The 15,171-nt window shown below is 44.4% G+C and overlaps 1 protein-coding gene across 11 annotated transcripts in view; it reads left to right on the top strand.

The window, feature by feature from the left end:
- The first annotated feature begins 2,402 nt into the window (after positions 1-2,402).
- nedd4l (NEDD4 like E3 ubiquitin protein ligase) overlaps positions 2,403-15,171 on the top strand; it is a 33,153-nt gene continuing 20,384 nt past the window's right edge. For 3 of the 11 annotated variants that reach the window (XM_062477621.1, XM_062477622.1, XM_062477623.1), the window contains exons 1-5: positions 2,403-2,806; positions 3,912-3,985; positions 5,910-5,991; positions 7,540-7,578; positions 8,207-8,260. In XM_062477621.1, the coding sequence (XP_062333605.1) occupies positions 2,762-2,806; positions 3,912-3,985; positions 5,910-5,991; positions 7,540-7,578; positions 8,207-8,260 (294 nt within the window). In that variant the 5' untranslated portion in view covers positions 2,403-2,761. Of the gene's footprint in view, positions 2,807-3,911; positions 3,986-5,909; positions 5,992-7,539; positions 7,579-8,206; positions 8,261-10,900; positions 12,072-15,171 lie in introns of those variants that run through there. The other 8 variants (XM_062477617.1, XM_062477614.1, XM_062477618.1 and 5 more) reach the window with 5 other exon arrangements.

Genomic DNA, 15,171 nt, shown 5'->3' on the forward strand with positions numbered 1-15,171 from the left:
GAAAGGCAACGCTGCATGTATTTACAAGCTAACATACTTTTATGCAAGTTTAGGGCATGTACAGATAGAGTGAAGCATACCACTCTGCACTGCACATTTTTGGTCAAAGTGTAGGATAGCAAGTTTACAGAGACTTCAAGTAGCTCATAATGATGCAATGAGAATGTTATTAAAGAAACCCAGATGGCATAGTGCGTAGTCTTTTTATGTATTGTCTTGTATCTTAACTGGACCCTGAGTCTGATATTAAAGTAATAAGGGAAATGTATTTGATCATAGTTAACAGTACTCAGAGCCATATAGATCATTTCTCTATATGGCTCTGGCAGTACTAAAAACAAACACCTTTGAATTCCTATGGGCTCAGAAATTCCTACTAGTGGGACAGGCAGCTAAGCCCTGACAATGACACATACAAATCCTATAGGAATATCACAGACACCCAAGCACATACAATGTGAATAGACCTAAAACTGAAAGTCATGATAATTCATAGTAAACTACATTCATAGATCCATGTCATTATAAGACTTTTAATTCATCTAACATTCTTGTAAACCCCATCATGGTCAAATACCTAGTGTTTACTATACCATTTATTTTGGGAATGATTGTTACATGCAGAATGATGTCTTGAATTTACAGTCTACTTGGCTTAACAGCTGTTGTGTTTTAACTAGCTTAGTAGTAGGCTTATTCTATTTGCGTGACTGTGGATGTTTGTAAGGCATGTGTAGAGCCAACATAACAAAAAAGCTAAGAGAAAATTGTGAAAATGATAAAAATGCGTACTAGAATTCTTATCATTCTTTTTTTTTTACAAACAACTCTCAAGATAATAAGGACTGTGGTCCCGAGGTGAGTCCACCTTTAATACAACGGTTTGGGTGCATGCAGTTGTAACAAGATTCACAAGATACACGATTCTTGAAAGCATTATATTGGAGGTCTGGATGTTAAGGTTACTGTGTCAACTACAAGAGAGATATACTGAAAGTGTAGAGGTGTAAGATTAACACGTGAGTGTGTAGTCTATGAGAAGGCCAGTTCCAGAATGGGAAGATTTATATTTCAATTTATTTTTCAAAAAAATAATAATTACATGTTGTATTTCATGATATATCTTAAAGATTTTAAAGTATCAATTTAGCTTACACATTATAGCTTACTGTTAGTCATTGCAGATAGGTGTGAGTGAGAGCAACACAAGTCCTGTAAATGATTTAGCTTCAATAAGAGACCCCTCTGAATTCATTGAGCTTGGGTCTATTAGTTCATACTTTGTGTCTCCAGAAATGGTTCTGTTAAGTTGGTTTGTACCAGCTTAGAAAGGTAGGCATATATTGTCTATCTGAGGTCAGAAAACCCACTACACTTAACCAGGTCATGAAATCCTACTGTAAAATTACAGTCAGATGGCTTGTATCTAGGGAGGGTGCATGGTAAATCTCTATCTAATCGCTATTCAGATGCAACAGCATTATATAATACGACCCATCTGGTAGCCTACCCTGATTTATTTAAATCATTTATTTAGAGTTTTACATGCCATTGGCAATTTTTTTAAAGTAAATATTCTGTAATATTTAGTAATTCAGATTCAAATGAAATGAAATTATAAAGAAATGCATTCTTGTCTTTCCAGTATTTATTTAGCAAATGGCAGTACTTAGGCGTATTTGGTTTAGGATTTTTTTCCTGTCAGCTTGATTTATCACCAAACCAATTTTATTTTCCAAATATAACATATAGGCGTATACCTTACGTTTTTTTTTTTTTTTTTTTTTACCGATTAATGTCTGTGGATAGTGTAAGCGGGTTGGTAATAACACTTTAACACTGTAGATGTAGCCTAATCTTTGAACATGTTGTGATTTATGGACATCTAGTGTTCATCTTGGTAAGTTTTATGGTTTATGTAAGGTATAATGCCCGACGAGGTGTCCAATATCACCTGATAATGTCACTGTCCCAAAATCAATATCAAGACTTTCACGAACAAAGTGGCCATATAGTTAGCTAGGCTATGAAAGTGGGGTAGGTAAGGGATATTCCCACGGGTGGTGTTCGGCCGTAGCCACGAGGCCAGAAGCCGAGTATATTGCTATTATAAAAACAACAATATTGCTTTTATAATGGACGACACCCTTCAGCCAATCAGAACCGAGCATTCTTACTAATACTAATACTTTAAATGCTCGTGGATAAGCGTGTTATTCCCAATGCCTCGAACAGAAACCTATAGGCGGCGGTATAAGACAACAGAAACTATTTTCGCAGACATTTCATCACATTACAATTCTGGATCTTGCACACATCCTAAAATTCTCAATATACACGCCCACTAATGTTATTGGTTTTTAGGAACCGCAGAACCACTTGGTTGGCGTGTCCAGTTATCACTCAGGCGAAGTAGTGCTACTGTAGGCCGAGCGTGAGACTGAGAGAGCAGGAAGTCAACTGTCACAACAGCTGTCAAAAGAGACTAGCGTAAAGAGATTTGAGTTGAACTAGAAGTGTGATATCTCAGCAAATGCAATCTTGAACATTTGAGCACATACCGTTTAATATTTAGAATAAGATCGCCCTAAATAAATAACTGGTTGTCAGCGACTCGGAGTCCAAATAAGAAAAACGGATTCCACCTATCAGACAGAGGAACAACCATACAGTTGCCGAGAGGGTATTTTGCTATTGTTTAGGTTAGCCAGCTAGCTTGTTTGCTAAGCGGCTTGCGTTTGTGTGAGGTCCTGCAGTCTATATGGCTACGAATCTTGACCCAATTTATGGACTTTCAGAAGATGAGGTAAGTGAATATTATGAAAATCATAAGTCCTGAATTGTATTCTTTGTTAGCCCTAACCAATTCGCTAGCTAGCTCTACCATGAACGAGCAGGTTTTAGATAAAAAGCGACCTTATCTACTAGACTAGCCATGCAATGGCTAGCAAGCTAACGCCTAGCCAGTTATCCACACTACCGTAGTCCTACTGTGTATACTAATCTCCCACGCAGCTATGCTAGGTAGGTAGCTCTAAGTGGTTTGACTAGGTTACTTTGACTTAATAAGCTGGGGCGATGTTTGCTGTTGATAGTAGTAGAAAGTCCGACGAAGAGATTGAACCAGGCCTATTAGCCTGGTTACTTGAGTGTCTCGTCTAACATTATTGCAGTGCCCGGTTTGCATAGTTTACATTTTTGGGATGGACATAAGTTCAACAAATCAGGAGTCATACGTGCATACTTGCCTGATTATTAGTGCGAGTCTGTAATGAGTCAATGGATACCAGGGGATGTTCCATTTACTTGTCACACACCTTCACTTTTTAAATGGAACATTAAAGGGGAGACATTTTTAAGGGGAGAGTGAGAATGTACAATCATGCTGTGTGTGGATAGTTATTTGCCCTTTGAGTCATTATTGTCAAAAGGGGTATAATTATACACACTAGTTACATAGAAAGGGGACGTAGGAAAGTTTGATGCAATAGCTGTCTACTGGTTGATGGGTACTGGGTGATGTAACAGCTGGCTAGGACTGCCACATGTTTGATACCCTTTCCTTCCATCCCCATAGCACTTATCATAATCAGCCCAGGCCTAGTGAGTGATGGGGTTTTGTTGTCAAACATTATATCACATGAACATTACTCACTGGGCATTGAGTGCCACTAATTTAATTTTGCTTGCATCAAAATAGGCAGTGTAGCCAATAAAATAATGTGACTGCAACTGAGGGTGAAACTGCAACTGAGATTATGTTGATAGCAGAAGGCCATGATCACAATTTTGGCAAAGTATGAAGAGGAAATAGCGCAAAATCTTGACAAAGGATCTTGCAAGGGGAAAAAGTCCACTCCATAATCACTACTTCCTATTAAATATTAAAACCACTTTTTTTTCTTTTTTAGAATGAATCCAGGGTTCTGCGGGTCAAGGTTATTGCAGGCATCGATCTTGCAAAAAAAGACATCCTTGGAGCCAGGTGAGGTTGGAACCACTATTGCATGTGTCATTAGTGCTTTATTAGTCAGGCCTATTCACTCATTTATTATATGCTAGACTAGTGTGTTGATGAGCCTAGTGGGTTGGGGGGTGAATGTGTCAAATCTTAACGCTCTGCCTCCTAGACCCACATTGCTAACCATGTTGAGAAGAAAAAAGGAGGAGGAGAGAGGATGAAGCACGTTGTCAAGCTTTCCTGACAAGGGTTCTCAATGCTTGGGCCTGCATCTTAAAGAACTTTCATCGCCATACTTTAGTCCATTGTTGTGTTCACTTCCCTCTCACTCTATAAATGTGTTCTTTCAGAACACTCAACAATACACTCATATTCAGTTTTAATTGATCTTGCCCCAAACATTTAGCAATGATTAGGCTACATAACTGCCTTCACACACCAATTAAGAAAAGTATTATCATCATATTTGGTAGAATCCACTTTTTTCCATTAGAGATCTTAGCATTTTGATGCTAATTGTTGTAATACTGTATATAGCAAGGTTGAACAATTTATAGCTGTTCTGATCAGTGTGCTGCCAAGCCATTCAAACTTTCTTTAATGACCAATGTTCAATAAAACATAACTGTCTATCTGCAACTGCAGCTGTTGCATAACATCTCCACTATGATGTTGAACTTTAAGCTAGGGACATGTTATTGCATAACCAAGTAGTGTACCGCATACCTGAAAATGAATTTGAAAGACCACCAGTGTTAGTCTAAATTACTCATTTCCATTCTGTTCTAGTAAGTCTATTATGACTGTGCCAGCCATCTATGTTGTGGTTGAAGTCCTACTATTGGTAAAAGCACTGCAGATCGAGAGGTCACAAGGTCAAATCCCCCTGTACTCTACGCAGTCTATGTTTTTTGGGGACCTTTTTGGCTTTATTTATAGAGAGAGTTGGCGAGGGTGACAGGAAAGCAGGGATAAACGGCTCCTGTATCTCAATTTCAAAGTGGAACTTCTAGTTCTGGAGCTAGAAGCCTCCTCTTGTTCTGTGCCCTCCGTGAGCTTTCCAGAGTAGACATAGAATTGAGATCTTTCTCATGTAATCTTTTCATACCATGCCATGCCCAGGTTTGTTTCCATGTCCATTCTAATCAGGGCCCCAGCAGGTGGACTGCTGGGTGAGTTATGCTCACCTACTGGGGCCAATGCTTTAGCTTCCTGAAGCCCCCCTGTCAGCACTCCTCAGCACCGTCAACCCAGGACTGAGGACTGTCTAGTTACTGTACCTGGTGACATACATGGAGTATGGTGGCTTGATGTACTCGCAGTACAGCCTGCCTGCAGAGAGAACTCCACACTCACCTCATCATGATTTGAGACCCATTCTAATTTGTTCTGCTCCTTTCTCTTTTATTTTGTTATGATTGTTTTCCCGGTTCCCTACTAATGGCTCAAAAGACGTGCTATGTCTCTACTTGTCATACAAATTCGGAAGTTGACCAAGCCTAATTAGTACAACTTTTTCATCATTCTTGACCTGAACTAACCTAGGTTGCATAACTCTTGGAGTGAGAGGCGAGTGTGTTTGCGAGTCGTGAGTAAGAAGGAGAAGCCAAGGAGGCTGTGTAACAGACTTACAGTAGGCCCATTGTGTGTGTTCAGTCAAGATAGATCAGAGCCCAACACAAACACACAAATGGAGGCAGTGGAAATCCTGGAAACATTTTTTTTGTAATTAAGGCTTGAGAGTAGCCACTGTCTGGGGTTGCCTTCCTTTGTCAACCCCTGGTGAGCAGAGAGAACAAGGGGCCACCATAATCTCCCGGAAAAGCCTAGAAGAGTAGGGAATGGCTTTGCTTTTTGTTAACTTGTACAAGACGTGCTTGCATTGCGTAGTCCATCTTTTAGTCATTAATTTGCATCCCATTCCTTTCTTCCCCCCCTTGTCTTTCAGTGATCCCTATGTCAAACTCTCACTCTATGTTGCCGATGAAAACAAAGAACTTGCCCTAGTCCAAACTAAAACCATCAAAAAGGTAAGTTGAGTTTCAAAAGTACAATGTACTTTGACAGGGATTCCCCTTCCTTTGGGATGGGAGCTCGACCCCAAGAGGGTGGAGGGATCTGGGGATGGAGTTTACAGCAGAGGGAGCCATTTCATACCCATTAACCCCAGTCCTAAAGGGGCTTCCATCAGTACAGAATCAAGGTTTTAGGGGAGTTTTTTGGATGCTGGAACCAGACGCACAACAAACTGTAAACTGTGATGGCATGATCTGTTCCTCATGAGTAAGGTCTTATATTATACACTTTCACGTAACCAGAAAACACAGGGAAAAACAACTCTTTTGTGAGCCACATGTGGCTGAATTTTAAAAGTTCTCAGTTACCAGCTATACAGTTGCCTCATAAAATGGAAAATTGGAGAGATTAGAATGGTAGAGAGCATCTCTCAATTCATGCTGGCGGCAATTGTTCAATCTGCTCAAGTTCATCCCCTTTCCCTCTCTTAAAAGGTCACAGTCAGCCGGTCAAATGCTTTCCATTCTGTTCCTTTCGGCGTTTAGGCATTGAGATATCAGCAACGTTATAGAAGTGAAAGGATAAAGGGAAGGAATTAGGAAAACTAAATAACACTGCTTAAACAGGGCCCTGTCTCTCCCCTGGGTAGAGCTTCCCCTGCTGTGATGATGGCTGCTAGCTCCTCCCCCTGCTGGAGACTGGCACCCTCACAGGCAGGCAGGGAAGCAGGCAGACATATGCCGACTACGGTCAGGATAAAAATAGCTGACAATGTGCTGCTATGTGGAGCAGAAGAGGACTCCATCACTCCTAAGCTTTTCATTTGCTCTGCCCGTGTTGTGTGTATGTATGTGTGTGTATAAAGTATGTGTGTGTATATAGTATGTGTGTGTATATAAAGTGCCTCCTTTCAATCAAGGCAAAAACACTGCCTTGTGGCAGTTAGCTGGGTTGACTTTAAGCACTCGTCCGCAGCAGGTCAGATATTATCCTGCAGCCATAAGATATCCCTCCAGTATGACTGCATATGATCCTAGCTACGCATGAATACAGAAAGCTAGCTCTACTAAATGATTATCAGCTACTAACTAGATTGCATCAGATACTCACAATGAAAAGCATTGTGACTACTGGGTTCAGTGAGTCTGATATAAGACTCCAGTTTTTCCAGACATGTTACTAGGGTGTAAGAATGTTAATGACCAGACTGACATGAGAAATTCAAGCTTACCGATAATTGACATTCTGGTGTTTTAATAATCAGTGGAATTTTAACAAGCTCTTAAACTACCAAAGAAATGATTGTGTTTACAAATATCACAGTGTCTTGTAGGTGGGGATTGTCTCAACCCTGTCTCGCTAATTTATCCACTGTGAATCCTGTCTGATTAAGTATTTGGGACATAGCCTAATACCAATCAATGAGCCCTTAAGAGGATCTATGAAACAGGGGGCAAGTTCTTACCTCTTACTGTGCATTCTGTTTTCTGGGTTCGGGTGAAGGATGATGTCATAGTACCAGTAACCATGACTCAACTGTATGTGCTCGTCTTCTCTTTCAGACTCTGAATCCCAAATGGAACGAGGAGTTCCATTTCAGAGTGAGTTCCATTTCAAGTATTTGAGGGGATCATTTCATTTAAGCATGATTGGTATTCACACCTCATAGCTCCATAACATTTGAAGATACCAAAATCTAAACGTCTGTTTTGACCGAGGGCAATCTAATTCCTCTTTGTCATTGAATGGTGGGGCAGCTACCTCTATTCTCATGCCAGTAAACTCCAGTGTGGGATGCGGGAGACGGCCTGTCGTGTCATCAAGCCTGCCATTGCTTTGTTTACAAGCCAGTCCACACTTATGTGATTCATCCCTTGTCCCCTATTCTGGGAGTAATTACTCTCTGCATTACGTTTTGTTCCCTCTAATAAAGATGGAGATAAAGATGTCGCCTACCTGAGAATACTTGCGTTTGTTTTATAGATGTGAGATTTTGGAATGATGGGATCATAAGTTAACCTCAGACACGAGGCCGTACAGGAAGATTGTACGCCTGGATCTGTTTCGTGCAGATCTCTAAAGGAACCTTTACCTTAGCTACACCGCGTCCAATTTTTACGAGTACATTTCTAATCTTTTGTGCAAATTCTTATCTGTAACAGATAAGGCAGCAGCGTTGTGTTCTTTATCCAAATGCGTTTTTTTAAACGTCTGGCCTTCTGCCCACAGGTGTGTCCTCAGAACCACAGACTTCTCTTCGAGGTGTTTGATGAAAACAGACTGGTAAGATTGAGCGGGTTTCTCCAGTGTCTTCCATGAGTCATCCTATCAGTTGTGTGTATTCCCCAAATCTTTATTAAGTATTGCTTCTCAGTGTCATGATTGGTCCACTGTAGTTATTGACAATAATAACGCTACTTTATTTCTACAACAAGATGGCCATATTTCTAGGCTACCTATATGTTTTGAATGTGTGATTCTTCTTAACTACATAGAATAAAAATAAATATGGGGCATATGTCATGAAAACCAAGACAGATTGGGCAATCATGATTAAGTAATGTATGAGTATGGTGGGTTACAATGGTGGAAGGGGGCGGGGCTAGATGTTCAGTGCGAGTAGCAACAGGAAAGACGTGGCCTGTTGGGTCGCATACGTTCAGGGCTGCTTACAAGGCCGCTGCTGAGAAGTAGTGGAATTGGCAGGTAGGGTTTAAAGCGACATGCTCAGTTTTCTAGGAAAAGGTTAGCCTAGCGAGCCTCCAACATGCCTGCCTGATCATTCAGTCCTTGAGGCTCCATTGAAGTTGGCCTATGCTGTGTAGTGAAGAGCGTAGCACACTAAGCCCCAACAACTTCCAAGCGTCTTCATTATGTCTCATGTCTTTTGTGCATTCATTATTCATTTACAATATTTCCTCCCACGCAGCATACTTTTCATTGTCATATGAAACTCTGTTTGGATTGCCAGCTACCCAGTAGCTGAACTTCTTACCCTAACTGCGCAAAAAAGTATCCTGCAGTGGCTTTACAGTAAATGCCTCACAGACATTTACTGCCCACACAGTCTCCCCCACTGGGGGGGGGGGGGGTGTCTCTGTCCTTGAAACAGTCACCCCTGCTCAGCAATTAGGCCTATCCCTCCTTCATCACAATCCACCACATTCTTCCTCCTTCCCTCCCTCACCCCCTCCTCTCTGCCGGTGGCCAGACGTTGTGGTCGTTGTTGTCGCTCCAGTCTGTGTGGCTGAGATAGTCTGACACACTAGGGAGACCAGACCACAAGGCTTAGCTGTCCTAGCCACCAGAACAAAGCAGCCAGTATGAGCACTGGAGACCTCTCAAAGGCCACATTACCATTCGCCTCAGGGAGACTCCTTTGCCTCAGGGAGACTCACTGTAACATGCAGCCTGTGTCGTCCTTCTATTGCTGTCATGTGATGTATTGTGGTGTGTGGACTGCTTTGTGGCCATATTCCAGAAGGCTCGTAAACCATAAAAACATTATACTCTCATACAATTCTCGCTCCTCTCGAAGAGGATTCGATCCTTAGAGCAATATCCTTTAGCAATTACAATTAAAAACAAACATTTTGTATGATGAGTTATGGTTTATTAAAAGTCTCAAAAGAAAGGAAATTAAAATGACCTCAACAACCCAAACTAAACCAATGCATAAACAAGGTGTTTTGTGTTCAATGTTATTGGAAGTACAGGAAACCAGCATAGCTACAGTACTGTAACAGTAGTTCTGGCATAAACATGATTCCAGTAGAGCCGTGTACTGGAATTGTCATACATGGAGCCTTTTCTTTGTGTCAGAGCAGAGGTGTCATTGAAAGCTTGCCTTAGCTTACGCTGAACACAAGGAATGTAGCTGTGTTTTGTCCGTTGTGGCAGTTGTATCAAGGGGACGGGGGTTTGTAAACCACCTGGCGGTTTGGGAATCGTCTTGGCAGGGGAGTCGATCTGAAAACCGGTGCAGGGTCACGTGGGTGACCACCCCAGTGAGGGACTCTGTGTTTGCTTACATTAACACAACCTTTAAGGTGGCCTGGGGGGTCATGGCAGACGGGTTTAAAAGATGCCCTCCTGTCTTGACTTGGTGGTGTCCCCAGCATGTGGGACAGCAGAGCAGCACATATTTATGGCTCTGCGGGGGTTGTCCAGCCTGAGTCAGCTTCGAGAGCCCTCCTCCCTCCCACCAGGCCCCCGTCTTCTGACGGATCAGCAGCAGCTGAGAGGGTGCTGCTTGGCTCTCGTACTGTGTAGAAGTTGCCAGCATGTGGGGGTGGGGTGGTGGGGGGGGGGCAGTTAGATCGTTACAGGAAGTTCTGGTAAAGGAGGAGAATGGGCGGGGAAAGGAGAGGGTACATAGGGGTTGACAGGTTTGAGTGATTGGGGCACAGGGGTGTGGGTGTCTGGTGTGGGGGTGCTCAAGGGGATGGGTGGGTGGGCTTTAAGGACGACAGGTGCTACTGTTGATGGGATGGGGTGGGGGGGGTGTTATTGGGGGGGGGGGGGTGAAAACCATTTATGGTCACATGACCATGGCCACCCTACCCTCACCTCAGTTACCGGACGCGCCAAGAGTCCTTACCCAATCATCTGTGGAATGCTTCTCGTCACTCCACTGGGCTATTTCTGCTGTTTGTCGTTGTCGGGCGGCAGCGGTAACAGTTTGGCAGACGGGAGTCCCGTTTTCGGTTTCCCTCTCTTTCTCTCCCACGTCCACGCGCCGCATCTCACTCTTCCACCCCCTCTCTCTTGGATGAGAGGCTCGACGTCCTCGGCTCCCTGGCAGTGCCTCTTTTGTTATTGTGGTGTGAGCTGCTCCTCTTTCCCCTGCTCTGGTCACCGTGGAAGGGAAAGTTGCAGAGAGAGAGAGTGAGAGAGAGAGAGAGAGTGAGAGAGAAGAGAGAGAGAGAGAAGTGAGTGAGAGAGAGAGAGAGTGAGTGAAGCAGAGGGAGGGAGAAGACAAGAAAAAGGGGATCAGCCAGCCAGATGAGAAGGGGGCGACGCAGACAGACAGATCCAGAGACGGGAGTAGGAGGCAGCAGGCAGACGGGAAGTGAAAATGTCCCACCGGCTGCGTCTCTACTTTGGCTCTGGCTGCAGCGACACGGGCCCGGTGCTGGAGGACCGAGAAGAACCCGCCACGCAGGAAGGCGAGCGGGCCGCAGCATTCCGCACGCAGCCGCCGCCATTCAGGACGCTGTATTTCCCCGGGCCTCCAGACTGCTCCCTTAAACGCAGTTCCTCCATGTTTATCCCCCAGCTCACCTTGGCCGAGCCGCGGCCCACCATGAGCTCCTCCATGCAGATCTCCCTCCAGCGCTCGGCCGCCGGGCCCACAGACGAGGAAATTCCGCCACCCAGCTACTCGCAGGGCCCGGCCCCAGCCTACACAGAGCCAGGCAGCATGGACTTACCTCCACCCTACTACAACAGAGACGTCTCAGCCAGCTTCACGGAGCCCGACCTACCAAAACGCAGGGTTGTCATGTTGCCCCAGAATGGCTCCAACAGCATGACTAACGCCCCTAACAGAGGTCCGCCTGGAGTCAGCATTGGAGGGTTTTGCATCCAGAGGCACTCCCCTGATGGGTCAGACATCCAGCAAGTCAGGATCCTACCCTACGGTTCTGGAGGTCCCAGGGGACCGTGTCACTGGTCTGTCCAGCAGAACTCAGACACAGGTCTCGGTGGGACCCAGAGGCTGGTGTTTCAGCTCCAGGAACGGCAGGGCTGCATGGGCCCAGGAGCTGATCTCGGCATCACAGGTTCCAAGGGCGGCCGTGTGGTGCGTTATCCAAAGTTTAGACTGGAGAGGAACCCTTCCCACCAGCCACAGCCTGTGGAAAGCTCCCAGAGAGCCAGCCCTGGTGAGGAGCCCCCTGCCAGAGAACAGATCTCCCCCTCCCCCTCTGAGATGGGCAGTCAGAAAATGGAGGTGGAAGATGGACCCAAAGGCTGTACTTTCAAAATCAGGAGGGAGTCCTTGAAAAGACAGCCTCACTTCAAGATCTATTTCAGTCAAGGTGCAGGCAATCACACAAGCTTTGGAAATGGCACTGGCAGGAATAGTCCCCAGGTAGGCTAATAATTTGCCTATGGGGAACAAAACTACTTTTCCAGTAGGGGTGATCCTTATAGTCGGGGTAAAAGTTGCCTATACTAACTAGCTAGAATATATGAACCAGACTATTATTTTAAAGTATATTATTTATTAATATTATTAGGTTCATTTATGGTGGTGATTTATTGTTAGCTAATGTAATACAAAATGTGGTTTAATAGCTGACGGGTATATGACTGGGCAGGAAAAGGGGGGTGACATTCTGGGAAGTGGGAGGCCCAGGTTAGTGTACTTAAAGTCTTGGAAGTCAAGGCACAGATCCTAACCACACAAACCAGGTTCCTTTTCACAACCCACAGCCATTTGATCTTTCACATGTATTACTTGAGTGGACTCTCACACACTATAATAAAAAGGGAGGAAAACAAGATGCCCTTTTTGCTTACTCACTAAAGAGTGGATGTAACTGTTGGCAAACTGGCCGACCCAATATTGTGAGTTGTGGCTGGTGCTATTTTGGGGTCTGTTTTGAATGTGCTTCTTGATTTTGAGTGAGCCCTAGGTCTCAGTAGGCCTGAGGTTGGTATGGGTCGCTTCTTGCAGCTGTTCAACATGTGATTAAGATCTAAGATGTCATTGAGGGTCAATTGACTATTAAGGAATCTAACATGCTATCCATATCAACAGTCCAAGTCTTGGATGGTTTGATGTGGCAGAAATCCATTCACCTTTCTAGAAGTCTCTTAAAGATATTACTTTATTCACTTTTTTCTATGAATCAGACCCAATCCATTTCCCTACATACAGTTGTCACCATCTAATGGAAATGTGCTTAACCTGAAACACACTGGAGTCTGCCTCACCGGAGGGGTTGGTACTATTTTAAAACACCTTAGCATGGAAGTCAGATTGCAACAACTGGCGGACACCAAGGCTTTAACACAATCTTTCTTCTGTTCCTATTGGGACTCGCTTAACTTTACAATGAATCTACGTGGTCACTGTTTAATCTCTCTTGGGCTGTTTTAGGGAGAAGTGTTTTTACTGCAACTTCATGTGGGAAGTAATCTTTGTTAAGTAGCCAGCTAGTCTGTGGTTGTGACAGGTAGCAAGTGCCCTATGACAAGAGTTTATATTACTGTCATCTTCTGCTGTTCCACCTTCTGCACCACAGCACAGTTCATTGCTTTAAAGGAAAAAGAGACCATAAATCGTTCTTATGCAGTGCCACTAGTTGAGTCTCCAAATGTGTTTGATGGTGTTTAGGTCAGGGGTCTGTGCAGGCCAGTCAAGTGTTTTGACACCAAACTCTACTAAACATGTATGGACCTCGCTTTGTGCATAGGAGCATAATCAAGCCAAAACAGGAAAAGGACCAAAATGTTTCCACAACGTTTGAAGCACAGAATTGTCTCGAGTAACATTTTATGCTTCAGCATGAATAAATCCACCAGTAGAACAAAGGCTCTAGCCCCAAACCAGGAAAAACAGCCTCCATTGTTCACTTGATTTCAACCCAATGAACAAAGCGAGGCCTGCGGAGGAGTGGGAGCTGTCATCGCCACATAGGGGGGATGCAGCTCCATAATATTGCCTTTGGGTTTAGAATAGGATGTCATCAAAGCTCCCGTAGGTGTAATGTGTCCCAATACTTTTTAAATATAAATCGTAGCTAAAGGGAATCCTTATATAGACCCTAATGACAGACCTTTCACTGATGCATTGTTGTGCATGTGTGTGCTCACACCAGGCTGCAGACAGCAAAGTTACAATGCAGCCATGTCCTCTTCCTCCCGGCTCTACCTGACGTGCACCGTGGCCATTCACACACTGCTTCAGTGGCTGGCTGGCCAGAGGCTTGTACATGTGAGTGCAGAAGGGGTTGTTGTGGTGGTCTGTGATGGGATAGTAACTCCGCTTGGCCTCAGAGTTGGCGGGAGGCTATATTTAACCCCAGTACTCCAGCTCTCCAGATTTGTCAGCTTTGCAGTTTTGCGAGGTGTGTAAGAGTAGGATTCTTTATTTTTTATTGTTGGAGATTGCATTGAAGGGTAACTGAAATCATTAACCCTCTGAACTCCTGTACTTCACTTACCTCCAGAACGTAGGCTTAGTCTCCTGTGTATCCGTTTCGACAATTGCTTTTCAAGCAGAACTTCCTAGATGCCTCATCTCTTAGCCTCTGTCCCCCTCCGTATGCAATCCCAGTTACACTTTACCTTGTCACCGTGTCATAAAATAAGTATTGTTTTAAAGGTAATGTAACACTTAAGATGCAATTACATTGTGGAACAGACACTGCAATTCTTTATGGCGCCAAGCACCACTGCGCTTTCCTGGATTGTAGTAAGGCTCTCTCCTGTTGTATAATATTTATTACACATATACAGTTTGACAGTATGTCATTATAAACAGTATGTACATATTACCGTACTCAATTTGTTACAAAGTGTCATAATACATGTAATTACACTTCAAGAACAACACTAAAACGCCAGTCGCCTTCCACCTTAAAGTATATCAACCGGCCTACCTCCCCCCACCCCCTCACTCTCATGCTCCCTTTCCCATGGCGCTCTATCTCCCAATGTATTGTGGCCCTGCCAGGCAGCTGCAGGCTCAGCCGTGACCCCCTCCATGACTCTGCAAATATCTCCCTCAACCACCAGGTCTTTGAGGATCAGCCGTGGTAGGGGGTGGCGTGGGCTCCCCTGATTGTGTCCCTCCTGCTTTACCTCAGGGAGGATGGCACCTACTGCTTTACCTCAGGGAGGCTGGCACCTACTGTTTTACCTCAGGGAGGCTGGCACCTACTGCTTTACCTCAGGGAGGATGGCACCTACTGTTTTACCTCAGGGAGGCTGGCACCTACTGTTTTACCTCAGGGAGGATGGCACCTACTGCTTTACCTCAGGGAGGATGGCACCTACTGTTTTACCTCAGGGAGGATGGCACCTCCTGCTTTACCTCAGGGAGGATGGCACCTACTGTTTTACCTCAGGGAGGATGGCACCTCCTGCTTTACCTCAGGGAGGATGGCACCTACTGTTTTACCTCAGGGAGGCTGGCACCTACTGTTTTACCTCAGGGAGGATGGCACCTCCTGCTTTACCTC

Source organism: Osmerus eperlanus, chromosome 14 (genome assembly GCF_963692335.1).
Source record: "Osmerus eperlanus chromosome 14, fOsmEpe2.1, whole genome shotgun sequence".
In the NCBI taxonomy this organism is placed as follows: domain Eukaryota; kingdom Metazoa; phylum Chordata; class Actinopteri; order Osmeriformes; family Osmeridae; genus Osmerus; species Osmerus eperlanus.